At 36.7% G+C, this 14927-nt stretch overlaps 1 protein-coding gene across 1 annotated transcript in view; it reads right to left on the bottom strand.

Annotated features, from left to right (window-relative positions):
- Positions 1-14927, bottom strand: part of ADAMTS20 (ADAM metallopeptidase with thrombospondin type 1 motif 20) — a 179772-nt gene that overhangs the window by 73361 nt on the left and 91484 nt on the right. Inside the window, exons 17-27 of the mRNA XM_058558477.1 lie at positions 12287-12453; positions 12003-12132; positions 7319-7445; positions 5544-5754; positions 5247-5411; positions 4363-4527; positions 3390-3509; positions 2677-2778; positions 1443-1607; positions 1037-1327; positions 158-319 (exon numbers count right to left, since the gene is read on the bottom strand). Coding sequence (XP_058414460.1) covers positions 158-319; positions 1037-1327; positions 1443-1607; positions 2677-2778; positions 3390-3509; positions 4363-4527; positions 5247-5411; positions 5544-5754; positions 7319-7445; positions 12003-12132; positions 12287-12453 — 1805 coding nt within the window. The remainder of the gene's footprint in view (positions 1-157; positions 320-1036; positions 1328-1442; positions 1608-2676; positions 2779-3389; positions 3510-4362; positions 4528-5246; positions 5412-5543; positions 5755-7318; positions 7446-12002; positions 12133-12286; positions 12454-14927) is intronic.

Here is a 14927-nt window from a genome sequence, read left to right as displayed (position 1 = left end):
CTATTAAAAGAACATGGTTTTACTCAATAAAAGAAAATCTTTCTGTATGGTATAGTGAAGTAAGATTATCCAACAGTAACAGTATGAAGGGCTTAACTCTCGGTCTTCAGCGATGTCATACGTAATCTCCACAAGTTTAGGAACTATTATGACTTACTTCTCCCCAGCTTCCGTAGTTCCACCGTGGACAAGGTCCCGCATCGCAGTGCTTTGACTCTGGAGGCTTGGAGGCCGCATCACAGTAACTGGCGCTCTGTCCATTTTCGTCCTGGCAGACCACAACTCGACGCTGAACACCTCCAGCACAACTGCTGGAGCACTGACAAGGATAAAACACACAAACTGCAGATTCCACATCATGAAGCTATGTGGTGAAAAAAATCAGTATTTTGACTCAAGTTCCAACTCCCCACATTAAAATCTCCCTCAGTGGAATCATCATTTGCATCACAATCTGTCAAAACACTTGAGTTTTACTAGGAGTCTCATTAGAATTTGATAATGAAAAGGTGAAGTTTTAAAACTCGTGATAGGAAATTCATCCTTGTTCTCTTAAGTGTTAAGTAAAAGGGAATTAAAGTTTTAAGGTCTCAGTAGAATGGAATAAAAGACAAAAAAATAGTGTTAAGGTACTTAATTTTTACATCGGCGTTTTTCTGTATTTTGTTGTCATTAATCTCATGTAAAATATGAATGACAATCATAGCTTTTGCAGTTTATCATGATTTTACACCAGCTTACAGAATGTTTTTTCATAAACATTTGTAGTCTTACCTCCTAAAAGACTTTCTTTTATTATAATGGACTCTAATCAGATTGTTTTTAAGTGCATTCCTCTGTAATCATAATATTGAATTATACATTAATGTGATGAGAACTCTGGATCAAAAATTGCTTAATCTTTTTAAGATTTAAACTAGTGATCTTCAGATAAATTTAGCATTAAAAGCACTTGATGTCATTGTATATGTATCTGTTAAAAGGCTATAATATTACAAAATTATAGAATGACTATAACTCAATAAAGACAGCTTACTGTTCCCCATGGTCCTGTTCTCCATTGGTTTCCTCTGATTGATGGATGGACCCCCTGATTTTGATTATCTTCTGGTTTGTGAGTTAATGGAAAATTCCTGCCTGGAAAATGGTTTGGCTGCTCAGAGGAACTCGGAAAGTGGCTGTACGCGGGTGGGCAGGCTGCCAGATTACATTCTTGTTCTATCAAAGGGCGAACTTCAGGGTCACAGTAATTCTCATTAATTGGCTGATGGTAGTTGATGCATAAAACTTGTCGAGTTGTTTTTCCATGGCCACAGGTAGCTGAACACTGATCACAAATTTAGCAAACATTTATAATGTAATAAACTACATTCATGTTATACTAAATATCAAATATTACATTTAAATTTTTCATTTCGTTTTTTTCTCATAAAAATACTTACAGGGGACCAATTCCCTGTTTGCCACTCGCCACAAGGGCTAAAACAGACAGATATTTCAGCAGGCCGAGGTAAATGGGCACAATAGGATTCATGGGCTATTCCATCATGAGCATCGCGACAGCTTACGTAGCGGGCTTGGTTACCTCTTCCACAAGACACGGAGCACTTTAAAAAAAAATTGAATTATATGAAGGTGTTATATAGTACCTCTCCCACTTCCCTTATACATAGTTGTTGCTCAAATTTCTAAAACATCAAATTTCTTGAAAAAGCTTAAATTATAAATATCATCTGGCATCACTTTTGAGTCAAAAATAGGGTAGTGAATTTCCTACTCAGTTTAGATCATAAATTTCACAAATCAGACATTTATGATAATGAGAACAAAACACTAAACTTCTTGGAATATTGATTAGTTATTTGCCAAAATTAAAGATACAGAAAGCCTTTTATATAAGATAATCTTATATAAAGATTCTAAGAATTTTATATAAGAGAATTTACTTTATATAAAAGAACCTTATATAAAATGTAAGTAATAGATATGATCCCATTAATTAAAGTATTCAGAGAATATGTGGAGCTTAAAAATATATACCACATAACATTAAAGCAAAGTGTACACTCCAAAGACACTGAAGCTTTCGGTTTAGAAAAACAACATGTTGGTAGTTTAAAAAAAAGCAGATAAGAAGCCTAATGTCACATCTGCTGCTTCTACCTTTTTTTGTGAGGAAGATCAGCCTTGAGCTAACATCTGCCAATTCTCCTGTTTTTTTTGCTGAGGACGACTGGCCCTGTGCTAACATCCACGCCCATCTTCCTCCACTTTATATGCGACGCCGCCACAGCATGGCTCACCAAGCGGTACATCAGTGCGCGCCCTGGATCCGAACCGGCGAACCCCGGGCCTCTGCAGCGGAGCTCACGCACTTAACCGCTTGTGCCACCGGACCGGCCCCACATCTGCTTCTTATAACAACTTGTGACATAAACATTATTATCCTCATTTTGTAGATTAGAAAATAGCAGAAAACTTAAGTTTCTTGCTGAGAGACACAGAGCAAGATTTAGCCATTAAATTACCTAATTCTAAACGCCATGCTCCTGCCACACCATCAAAATACCTGAGAATGAATGCATACATTAATTTGGCAAATCTGTAGCAACCTTTTGTTGATATCTAAAAGCCTCCATAATAGAAACACTGTGCTTTTTACAGGAATTCACTTACTGGGGTCCAAGAACCATGTCGCCATTGTGCCATCTTGGGAAGAGCTGGTAACGAAGTGGCTCCAATTTTAGGGATAATTGGGCAAGGTGTAACTATACAGTCCTGTTCAAAAGAAAAATGGGTCTCATGAAACATGAATTAATCACTGATTTATATTAAATCTCGTTTCTTCTTCTACATATCTAATTCAAGGACGGTTACACACTGAATTACAAATAAACGATGTAAAGGTTTTTATTTTTCAAAAATACAAAGTACTGTCTAGGGCTAGAAATGGATTGTATGAGGCTGAATCCTAAGGTTTGGATCATTCTGTCTGATGCTTGAAAAGGAAAAGAGCAACAGTCCTTCAAAAATACCACTAAGCTAAACATTCCGAATGAACACAGAACACTACCTTAAACAGTACGAGACACTTTAGAAGTTCATGATATTCATGATAGATATTATCCTTCTTCTGCAGTTCAAAGGATGGAATATGTAAGTTAAATGAGTGATCCAATGGCAGGTAAAGAGTAAAAAAATTCATTAGCAAAGCTACAAAGCTGGCAAAACCAAGAAATCAAGAACAATAAATTCTCTGATGTACATGCACACATTTTTAAGACATAAGTTTAAGTGGAAAAAATACTATGGAAGTAATTTTAACATATCAATAACCCTCCTGTATCATAAATCTTTTTGTTTATAATCTATGAAGAGGCGTCCTTTACCTGCCTGTCACTTGGGCGACTAGCTCCATGGCACACTCTGTCATCTAACACTGCACTAATTAGTTCATTGATGCATTTAACAGCACGCATCTGATACCCATGTCCACATGTGGCTGTGCACTGAAGGAATATAAGCAGATATCAAACACTACTGTTATTCAAAAATTACAGAAACTTAATTTTCTTAATGAATACATAGTTAATAATATATGTCCAGTAGATCTTTTTATGAGTCCTTTATACCAGATTCTAGACTTAACTTTTGCAAATTTAATCAATATAACATATTTATTCAAATTTATGTAGATAATAAAATATTGAAGTTAAAATGTACAGTTATTACCATTACTTTAAAAAGTTATCATGTAAAAATATCAATAGAGGCCTGATATTTTGGAAGTAGAGTCAATACAATTTAGGGAAACTAAATACTTTTCAAAATCTACCTGATGTATATATGTTATTTAACAAGCTAAGTAAATTTCAAAGAGATAGAAGAAGAAAAAGCATAGGACAAAGCTAAAGAGAAGATTCGAGCTTTCCCATCAACTGTGGCAACCCGCACAGGATAATAAGCTGCCCACCCTCATCCAGCCTGACCATTGCTTATCCTGCAGATTCCTAGCTGCCTGTTTGGCAAAACTTCTCAACAATGCCTACTCTAAAGACAGTAAAGATAATAATTTAGACACAGAACATGAAAACATTTATAGTTTAAACAAAGCTGCTAAAAGCATAAAATTTGTAGCATTCTGGTTAACAGAATGAATTCAAAAGCAAAGGTAAAATATTTACTGTAGCAAAATTAGCAGTACTGAGAAAATTTTGCCAATAAGGGTTTACATCTCAGGAGTATTTTTCCAATAAACCACCCCAATTTAGATGCCTCCATTAAAAGAGTGAAAATACCATTAACTTTTGTGCTATTCTGTAAAGAAGGATTAAATCAGAGAAACCCTTATCATATACTCACAGAACCCCACGGTCCTACTTGCCAGGAAGCGCACGTATGAAGCTCACACGGTCTCAGAGATTCAGGTTTGGTACTTGGATCACAGAAGCCATCACTCAAGCGATCTTCATTCAGTTGACACCACACCTGCCGCTGCTTTGTTCCTTTTCCGCATGTGACAAGACACTGTAAGAATATAACTCACCATTATTTATTTCCAGTATTAGTCAACACAGATGCCTTACAAAATGATACAGTGATCAATTTTCATATTAAAGTGTAGTTGATAGGGGCTGGCCCCATGGCGCAAGCAGTTAAGTGCCCGTGCTCTGCTTCAGTGGCCCTGGGTTGGCAGGTTCATATCCTGGCGCGGACCAACACACCACTTGTCAAGCCATGCTGTGGCAGCATCCCATATAAAATGGAGGAAGATGGACAAAGATGTTAGCTCAGGGCCAATCTTCCTCAGCAAAAAAATGAATGAATGAATGAATGAATAAATAAACAAATAAATAAAATACAGTTGAGAGACCATTCCTAAGGACATTTTCCCTTCATTCCTCCAGAAATATTCACCCCAAACTTCTATTGCCCAAATCTCAGTGCAACATCCATTTGTCCTAGAAACAAAGATACAAAACTAACCTTAGAATACGTATCTATCTCAGGCTACTGTGGACACCAGGACTTTCTCATAAAAACGATTATAGATTAAACACCAGTTAATGTCACTGTTAGCCAGATACTGCAAATAGCTTAAGAAGAAACCATTTTTTATCGCCTTGATAATAAAGTTATTTATGAAATAAAATAAATGTAAATTTTTTGAATTAATAAAGCCTTAGATTGCAAAGTTTTCCTACACAATATTATAACCGTTCTAAGCCACATGCATTTAATATTACCTCACTCCACTCACTGGTAGCCCAACTGGGACAGGAAAATTCATTGCAATTCTCTATTGTCACTCTCAGAAGCTCTTGGCATTCTCTATCAGCAAGACGGTGGCCCAAGTTATTTATACAATAAGATTCTCGAGACCTTTCCCCTCCTCCACAACTCCTGGAACACTGATTCAAGAAAAAAAAAAAAAAGTGGTGACAAATGGGAACAAAAATTTTAAGAATACTTTAGGGTAACAAATGTTTAATTAAAAATTTAAAAAGAAGCAACTTTTCTCAAGCAATACTTTTTCTTTGTACCTGGGACCATTCCGAATAATGCCAACTGGTTAAGACACAGTCACCATGGCAGGGTTCTCTGGTAGGAGGTTTCAGCTGGTCACCACAGTAGTGGTCATCTACTGGAACAGTCTGTCCTTTATGAATGGAATACTTCATGCAGTGGACGTCCAATGATTTATATCCTTGACCACAATGGGATGAACACTCACTTTTGCCAATGATGTGCCACCTAGAAAAAATGATGTTATGACACTTAGGAGGTATGCCAATTAACGCAATTAAAAAATGGATTCAGAGAGACTCATGCATATGATTCAATTTTAAAAATTCTGTTTGATTTGATGGACAAGCCACCTGAAAATATTTGATATATCATTGAATTAGAGATAAGTTCTTAGGGATCATATAGCCCAAACTTCCATTTTATAAACGAGAAAACGAGGCCCAGCGATATTGTGTATTCAAATGGTATAAATGCTTGACTTTTTCATTAGAAACCTTTTTTCCCAAATAAAATCTTACTTCCTCTCCAGATATATAAAAATGGAGCTGGTCTGGTTTAAGCTGGAGATAGGGAGCCAGTATCTATTGACCTCACTCTGGCATTGGGTGGTGGCTTTAGAGGTATGTCCAAGGAACCCCAGGCTTCCCCGAAAACCTTTGAAAACAACTGGTTTAGACTGAGATTACCCAATTACTTGGTGGCAGATTTAAGACTATAACTGAATATATCTGACTCGCAATCAGGTAGTCTCCCTCTGTGCAACTCCTCCATAGTATTTTGATTTATGATCAGGGAATATCTGAGAATCTGACTACATCAAGCTTTTAAAAGTTGGTAAAATAGGTTTGTAAAGCATATCACACTTTCTCAATAATTCATGTGATCTATCTTGAAACACGTTTTTAGGGAAAACATTTTTTCCACAGGCAAAATCTGCTTGTTTTAGCCAAATTATCCCAATTATAGTTAGCAATCTATCAGACAATGTGAGTGCACCGGTATAACAAAGCATGAAATTCATGGAGCTCATTTCTATCCCCAACATCCTCTCAAGGATTTCACTGTGCTTCATTCCACTGCAATGCAGTGGATGCAGCTTATACAGGCAGTTCTACCACCAGGCTGTCACTATATGTCTTCAAATAACATCATAAATACATAAAACTTCTCAACCTCGCTTAGTGAAAGAGGTTCTGGCCATCCCTGAATGTTAACTGTCGCCTGCTAGATGGGGTTACTGTCCTTAGCTTCACTCTCAGACCAATCATAGAAAAACCAAATAAGAAATTCAGGTTAGAAGTGAAAACTTCCCTGCCATTATCTAGGATTATGTTCCTTAACATTTAATGGACAAAATCCTGATAAGAGAGAGAAATCAACCTATTGATTCTCTAATCCTCAAACTTGAGACGTTTCTTGGTTCATGAGTTCAATGGAAATTGCAGAATCAGGCTACAAAATTGGTTTCAGATCTTTAAACCATGGGTTTTCAGATTAGAGGTTTACTTGTATTTATTTACAGACAAATTTATTTCCATTTCCTGCACAAAATATTGAGGCCTATATACTTATATTCAGGAAATACTGTGAATAAAAATTCAAAGCAATTACTGAGTTGCACAATAAACTAGTGAGCCTGAAATTTTATAACGGCAAGGGGAAAGGATGGACATTAATTACATGTCTGCTATGTGCCAGGCATGGCACTAGATGTCTTACATCTTACCCCATTAATTGATTTAATTTGGTTACATTATACACTGGTTACATTATACATTATTTCTTTTACCTTAGTTCACAGTCCGTATTGCACCTTTCAGTCACAAACAATGGAAGTGGTAAGTGGTCACATCTTTGATCGGACACCACCATATGATCACTTGTACGTATGCAAGTAATTTTTCTTCTATGAAGACCTTGGCCAAAGTCAAATGAAAATTTAAAATAAGAGGAAAATTCACATAAGTAGATGTTCCATAATTATTTAACTCTAAGAACCAAAAGGATTCAGTTCAGAAAGCAAAAAATTCCAACATAGCACACAGGATAGACTAGCATATTAATCTAATCAGGGATGGCTTTCTACAATAAGTTGGCTGAATCCTGCAAGATGCAGAAGTTTGCTTAGTGAAGAGATGTAAGGAAGGTGGGACAGGTATGGAGTAGAAAGAAATTCATTATAGCTGGATGGAGTGGTCATTAGTGGAGAATTGAGTGGCCAGGGATGGCGCTAATGCTATATGGTACACTGTATTATTGTTCCTCATCATCTGCTTCCCTTTTCCCTGTGAGAGAACTACACTTCTCTACTTGCTATGATGTCACTGTAACTTCCTTTGGGAGGAGTATACTTCCCTGCCCTTTGACATCAGGCTTATGCCAAACAACCGTAAGGGGATGTGACCTATTCCAGTTCTAAGCAGAAGCTCTAAAAGCCACTGTCTGCTCTGACACCTCTTTTTCCCTTTTCTCTGTCTCTAAAATAGCTTTGCCCAGATGAGGCTCATCTTTCAGCCTGGAATCATGAATGAAAAGGCACAAACAGACAATAAAAAGATCGGCAGTTGTCACAGGTTCGAGAGGAGACGGAGGGAGGGATTTTTAGGGCAGTGCAAGTATTCCGTAGGATATTGTAATAGTGGACACATGTCATTATACATTTGTCAAAACCCAGAGAATGTACAACACAGAGTGAACTCTAACGTAAACTATGGACTTTAGTTAATAATAATGCACCAATTGTAACAAATGTGCCACACTAATGCAAAATGTTAGTTATAGAGGAACGGCGGGCGGGGGGGGTGGTGGTAGAAGGGAGAGTATGGGAATTTTCTGAACTTTCTGCTTAATTTTTCTATAAACCTACAATTGCTCTTAAAAATAAAGTCTATTAATTTTTTAAACAATGGCATGGGGGCCGGCCCGGTGGCATAGTGGTTAAGTTCACACTCCCTGCTTCGACGGCCTGGGGTTTGCAGTTTTGGATCCTGGGTATGGACCTATGCACCGTTTATCAAGCCACGCTGTGGCAGGCATCCCACATATAAAGGAGAGGAAGATGGGCATGGATATTAGCCCAGGGCCAATCTTCCTCAGCAAAAAGAGGAGGATTGGGAACAGATGTTAGCTCAGGGCTAATCTTCCTCACCAAAAGAAAAAAAAAAAAAGACATGGACACCAAGCAGACAGCAAGCTTGAGAAGAGTCACAGCCAATTAGCAGCCAAAACATAGCATAAGTGAGAAATAAACCTTTGTTGTTCTAAGCCATTGAGATTTAGCGGTTGTTTGTATGCAGTGAAAGCAAACTAAGAGAAGTAGTTATAAGGGGCCAGAGTCAATTGAACTTTACACATTCTGCAATGAGGGGACAGGAAAGAGTTTAAGCAGTCAGTGACATGATCAAATTTCTGTTTTATCAAAGTTCATCTGTATATTTCCAGTTAGCTAAACATGAACATACAGGTTTATCTCTGCTCCTTCCTAAATACCAACTGAAATAACTAAAAGGAATTTTGAAAAGGCATTAACATAAAAGAACAAAAGGAATAAAAAAGGAAACACAGTAGGTAAGAAAAGGAAATTCTGAATGTGAAGAGTGGATAGAAAATAACTATTTAACAGAGCCAAGGAAGCTGAAACTTAAGCCTATGGAGGGGGGAAGTGAATAAGAAACAAACTATTTATGCCATAGAATCCAAGAAAAGCCCGGGAATCGAAAATATCAGGTCCCTGTGAAGATGTGAGTGTGTGAGGGGTAGGCCTGGAAAAACGAAGAACTGATTTAAACTCCATACTGAATGATGAGATCCAGGACCACTGGGCTCTCCATTTTCCTTTGCCTCCAAGCCCACTTACATTGTTCCCCTGTCCCCTTGCTGACCACCAAAAGAAGGGAGGATTCTTCTCTTGGGAGACTCTTCAGCCCAAGAAAAAAATCAACTGACAATGACATTTGGGGTCTCTCCCTCAATGACATATGAAAGAGCTACTTAGTGACCCAATTACTTTATAAAAGGCCCCTATTTGACTTGTCTGACCCACACAGGACTTTCAATCAGCATTTTAGTATTTCTTAAGTAGGAACAAATAAGAAAGAATCAGCAGACATTTTAGGAAAGCCAGTAATGCAAAAGAGATCAAAATAAGGAAAAACAAAATAGAATTAAGATGAAAGAAAAAAGTCAAGGAAAAGAAAACATGAAGACTATGATTAGTACTCTCAGAGACGTAAGATACTACATCTATGAAACAAAAGCAAGATGTTATGAGAAAAAACACTAAGAAAACAATGTAAATTGGGAGAAGAAATTAGAAAATAGGTGATCCGTCCAGAAGGTTGCATATCCAAATACAAATACAAATTTCAGAAAGATGGAAGAGAAATTTTATGTGAGGAAATTATCAAAGAAATGATGGAATAAAGTTTCTCATCAAAGAATTTATGTTTCCAAATTGGAATGGCATCCTAATTCCCTAGGAAGACAGATGAAAGAAACACCCACATAAAGGCACACTGCCCTGACATTTCCCACCACTAGAACTAATGAGAGGATCCACAAAACTTCCAGAATAGAAAGTGTCCATACAAGCACAGGAAATCTAAAAACAAGCCAGAAAACAAGGCTTTCACAATTCTGAAGGAAAATAATCTAACTTAGAATTTTATACCAGCTAAACTATTGATCAAGTGTGAGAAAAGAATAATGTCATTTTCAGATATGAAAGGTCTCCAAAAAACTACCTTTCTAAGGAAAATACTGAGGGATATGTTCCACCCAATGGTGAAATAAAAAGAATTTTTTGAGATTTAGAAAACAGGGAATCCAATACAGAAGAAAGTTGAAGAGAATTCCCAGGATAACAATGAAGAGAAAGCTCAAAATGACAGTCACATAACAGGCCTAAAAAGTAACACAAATTAGAGGAAGAGAAAAGAGGGTACCAATAGGTGAAGGAAAATTTGAACTGATAGAATAATGTGCTTGAAAACATTAAGACAAAATTTATAGTTCTCACAAAAAGTTTGGAGACTGATAACTTCCAGTACACAGAAAAACAAACAAAAAACTGAGGGAACTTCACTTAAGAGAAACCAAAGTTACACACAAAAAAAGGAAGATAATCATAGTATCCTAAGTGACATTGAATTAATAGTTTCAGAGACCTCTCCTGCTTCGAACTTGCAAACCGTCTCATCCTGTCTTGTTCAATCTTCCATTTTGGATCTTATTATTCTTTACTTAGTGTGTGCACCACATTTTAGAATGTTCCCTCATGAATTTTTCCTTCTTCTGTGTTACCAAAGCTCTTTGTTCTCACTTCTAGCATTTATCCCAGTCAGTCTGGCATCGTCTACTGCAGTCTCCCTCCCCTGAGACACTGCCCAATCAGGAACGCCTGTTTCCACACCATCATCTGGGCACCACTGTCCCATCACCACAGGACCAAGTCTGTGCCTTTTCCTGAATGGGACAGCACAATTTCTTAGGCACTTTGAAGTCAGTTTGTTAGACTGACTCTCACTTTCCCATCATCTATGGTCACTGCCTCTGGCCACCCACCTTCTCTCAGCTCATTTCTATACTGTTCTGAGCTTCCTCTCCTCGGACCCACTGCTTCCCAAATTCCCAAAACTTTTCTCTAGTCCCTATGGAAACTACTTTTCCATTCTATACAAACTTCTCTATATCTTCACATTTAATCTCCTCACAGACTTTTCCCTCCATCTTTTCTGTGGTCCTCTCTGTGCATACCTGTAGCACTGCATTTACCATTTAAAATTAAGATAATCTACTCATCCCTCTGTCTCATCCACTAGACTTTGAAACTTGAATGCAGAATCAGGGTCTTATTAATAATCTGAAACAAAGTAGCCCCTCAATAAATTTTTACTGATTTGAACAAACATAGTATTATACAATTAAGTATCCATAATCCCCTATTGCCCTAAGATTCCAGTCGTTTCATTTTCTTTCCCTACTGTAAATTTCCCTGCTTTTCCAATTCTCACTATGCTCCTTTCAGTTATTCATGCCATCAGTACAAATACATTTGCTTGTAGTCATGAAAGGAAAATAAAAGAATGAAAGAATGTTTGATACCCCAACACCAAAGGAAGGAGACAGGTGGCTAGGAAAGTGTGTGGAGGGGAGTAAACGAAAGGGCAGGTATTTCACTAGGAAACAGTCTACAAGTTAGAGAAACTTTCTGCGACTGTGAGAGAATAAGAATATGAAAGGAAAGGAGCAGTAACGGAGAATGTTGAAAAGGGTAGAGATAAATGAGGCTGTTAGGTATACAAAACAAAGAACGAGTGAGGAGAAAGTAGGAAGAGAAAAAAGATAGGAAAGCTTGTATGTCTGTGTGGTATTGTGTGTGGACAGTGGGGAGGATTCCACAGGCAGACTCAAAAGCACCTCAAATTGTATGAGCATGGACCAACTTTTGTCTCTTTTACTTAACATCAGCATACCTTGACACATTTTGGTACAGTCTTGCCATGGTCCATACGGATCCCATGTGAACAGGTCACTCTTCTCTTCCACAGGGATATTGAAGGAATAACGTACATCAGGGTTGTATAAATTACCCACACACAAAACCTCAATAAAAATACAAAGGAGCATACAATTAATTCATAAAAGATATAGTCTTAAAAGACATCATTTTTATATTTAATAATAAATGCAAAGCACTTAACCATTACAATTTAATATGATTAAAACTAAGTCTTATTAACGACTATCAAGACCTTACCTGCAAAACTAGTTCTTCTTCCAACCGATCAGTACTGTTAATTCTTTCAATTGAGTTGTTTGAACCACTGTACTCAAAAATAGCTCCTTGTATGTTGATTTCTTTTTTCGACATACTTACAACAAAATTCCCATTCAAAAGAAAATTCCCTTGAGTGTCAGATAATGCTGTAAAAGAATAGTACTTATGAAATAGTAAAACCACTCAACAGTACAGAAAATATTTTTTTTTACTTTTGAAATTCAAATCCTTTTTTGAAATTAAAGAAATTAAAATGTAAATTAACATTAAGGAAATAAACTTGACTGTACTTTAATGTGGTACCTAACCCATAATTAGGGAAACTTCAGGACATCAGCCAAAGATATTAAAACAAATTCACCCCATACTTTTCTATCTGAGAAGGTCATCTTCTTCCATGAGATATGAAGCTTCAGGAGGGACATATAGGAAATGGGAAAACAGAAGGAAATCACGGACAGATCAGCTAAATCAATTCTGGTCGTCAATGGCAAGGAAAGAGCTAGGTTGCTAAACATTCCATTTATGCTTATCTTGGAAAAAATGTACAAAGCTCTAACACTCTAGGGTCAGTTTTCTAAAAGGCCATGCAATGACTATACTATTCGATATAATATTGGGATCTTTTTCATAGAGAGGCACTCTATCACTCTTGATGCCTATGTGAAGGACGGCTTTTAGAACATTCCTATGTTCTTTCTGCCCCTTCTTGGCCTTTCTTTCCCATTGATAGGTATTTAAGCTGTCAAATATGTCTTTGTGTGTATATTTATTTATATACTATATATTTACATATATAAAATAATAATACAGTATGTGTTCATTATTTGCTACTTAAAAAAAATTTTTTTTCTTACAAAATTGCATAGTGTCCACAGTAGTGTGGTAGTAAAAAGACAACCCAATTTGGTGTTAGAACAATAAATTCAAGTTGTTCCAATTAATTCCTAAGGAATTAATTCCTTAGTTAGGAACTTTCTCAGTTCCTAACTGCATAACAGAAATAATAAGAATTCATATCTCACAAGCTTTTAATCAGGATCAAATCTGGAAAACGTTTGTAAATGTGTGTAAGTTGTAAAGCACTGTGCTATTTTTGTTTAAATTTTCAAGAGAATGTATAATACTTTAAATTTTATACTAATAAAAACCCCATATTAATCAAATACTTTTCGCTTGCTTTACTTATAGCATACTTTTCAGTGGAACAAGAACCTTTTTGGAAAACATTTGTTTGGCCTCCCAGGGAACCCCACCCACAGCACACAAGTCACCTATGGCTAAACTTCAGCATAAATAAAACACCCTTGAAAAAGCAACCTTGAAGGTATTATTGCCAAATAAATTGGTGTTTCTGTGTCTGTATGGACTATTATGACTGTTTTTATATATTACACTGAATTCAGTGAAGAACCAATAAAGTTCCATATTTATCTTATAAAATAGAAATTCCTCTATGTACATCTGCACTTTATTAAAAGTGGATAGGCCTATTTAAGGGACTATCGGTTATATTAAAACTAAGGGGAATAAAATTTTACTGGGAAAAATTGTACACATTTCACTACTTTTAGTTACAAAAGCAAATTTCATAAGTACAGATGTTTTACAAATCCCTTCAATGACTTCACGTGCTTATTTTGCTCACTTCAATTTAGATTTTGATACTTCCACTAGTAGTTCTCTTACAAAGTATATTGATACTCCATTGGTGAGCGTTTTTAATTTTTAAACTGTAGACCTATTTTCCATTCCTAGGAAGATACAAATATCTACATTTGGAACCTAAGAGAGACATATTAAATTATTTACCTACAATATGGTAGAATACATCTATGTGTATGCACCTAGGTAATATTTTTAGCAAAATAAAAAGAATTGCAGGGGCTGGCCCGGTGGCACAAGCGGTTAAGTGCACACGCTTTGCTTCGGCGGCCCGGGGTTCGCAGGTTCGGATCCCGGGCGCGCACCAACACACCGCTTGTCAAGCCATGCTGCGGCAGCGTCCCATATGAGGTAGAGGAAGATGGGCATGGATGTTAGCTCAGGGCCAATCTTCCTCAAGAAAAAAGGGGAGGATTGGCATCAGATGTTAGCTCAGGGCTAGTCCTCCTCACACACAAGAAAAAGAATTGCAACTAAATGTAAAAGTATAATCAAAATATTTACATTTGATTTTCCTCAGAAAATTTTTTGCCTTTTTTTATAGAGATGAAATTTACATAATATTAACCATTTTAAAGTCAACAGTTCAACGGCATTTAGTACATTCACAATGTCGTGCAACCACCACCTCTACCTAGTTTTAAAACATTTCATCACCCCAAAAGGAAAACCTGCATCCGTTGAGCAGTTGTTCCCTCTATATTTGACTTTATAATAGCCAAACGTAATTCCTAAGATAAGCTGTTCATTATAGATTCAGATTCGCAGTTATAAGCATTGATTACTTGAGCCAGTACTTCACATTTCATTAATGTGAAGCAGGCACTTTCTCAATATCAACTCTACACCACTTACTCCAGGCTTGGTGAATTATAATTAAGTCAATAGCAAGTATTTCTCAGACAGAAGGAAAAGGTTTGTAAAGCATTCTTTTCATCTTTAGGCCTAAGTGAAA

This window comes from Diceros bicornis, chromosome 17 (assembly GCF_020826845.1).
Source record: "Diceros bicornis minor isolate mBicDic1 chromosome 17, mDicBic1.mat.cur, whole genome shotgun sequence".
Lineage (NCBI taxonomy): Eukaryota > Metazoa > Chordata > Mammalia > Perissodactyla > Rhinocerotidae > Diceros > Diceros bicornis.
Note: the sequence above shows the minus strand (reverse complement) of the source record. Positions and strands in the feature narration are given on the sequence as shown.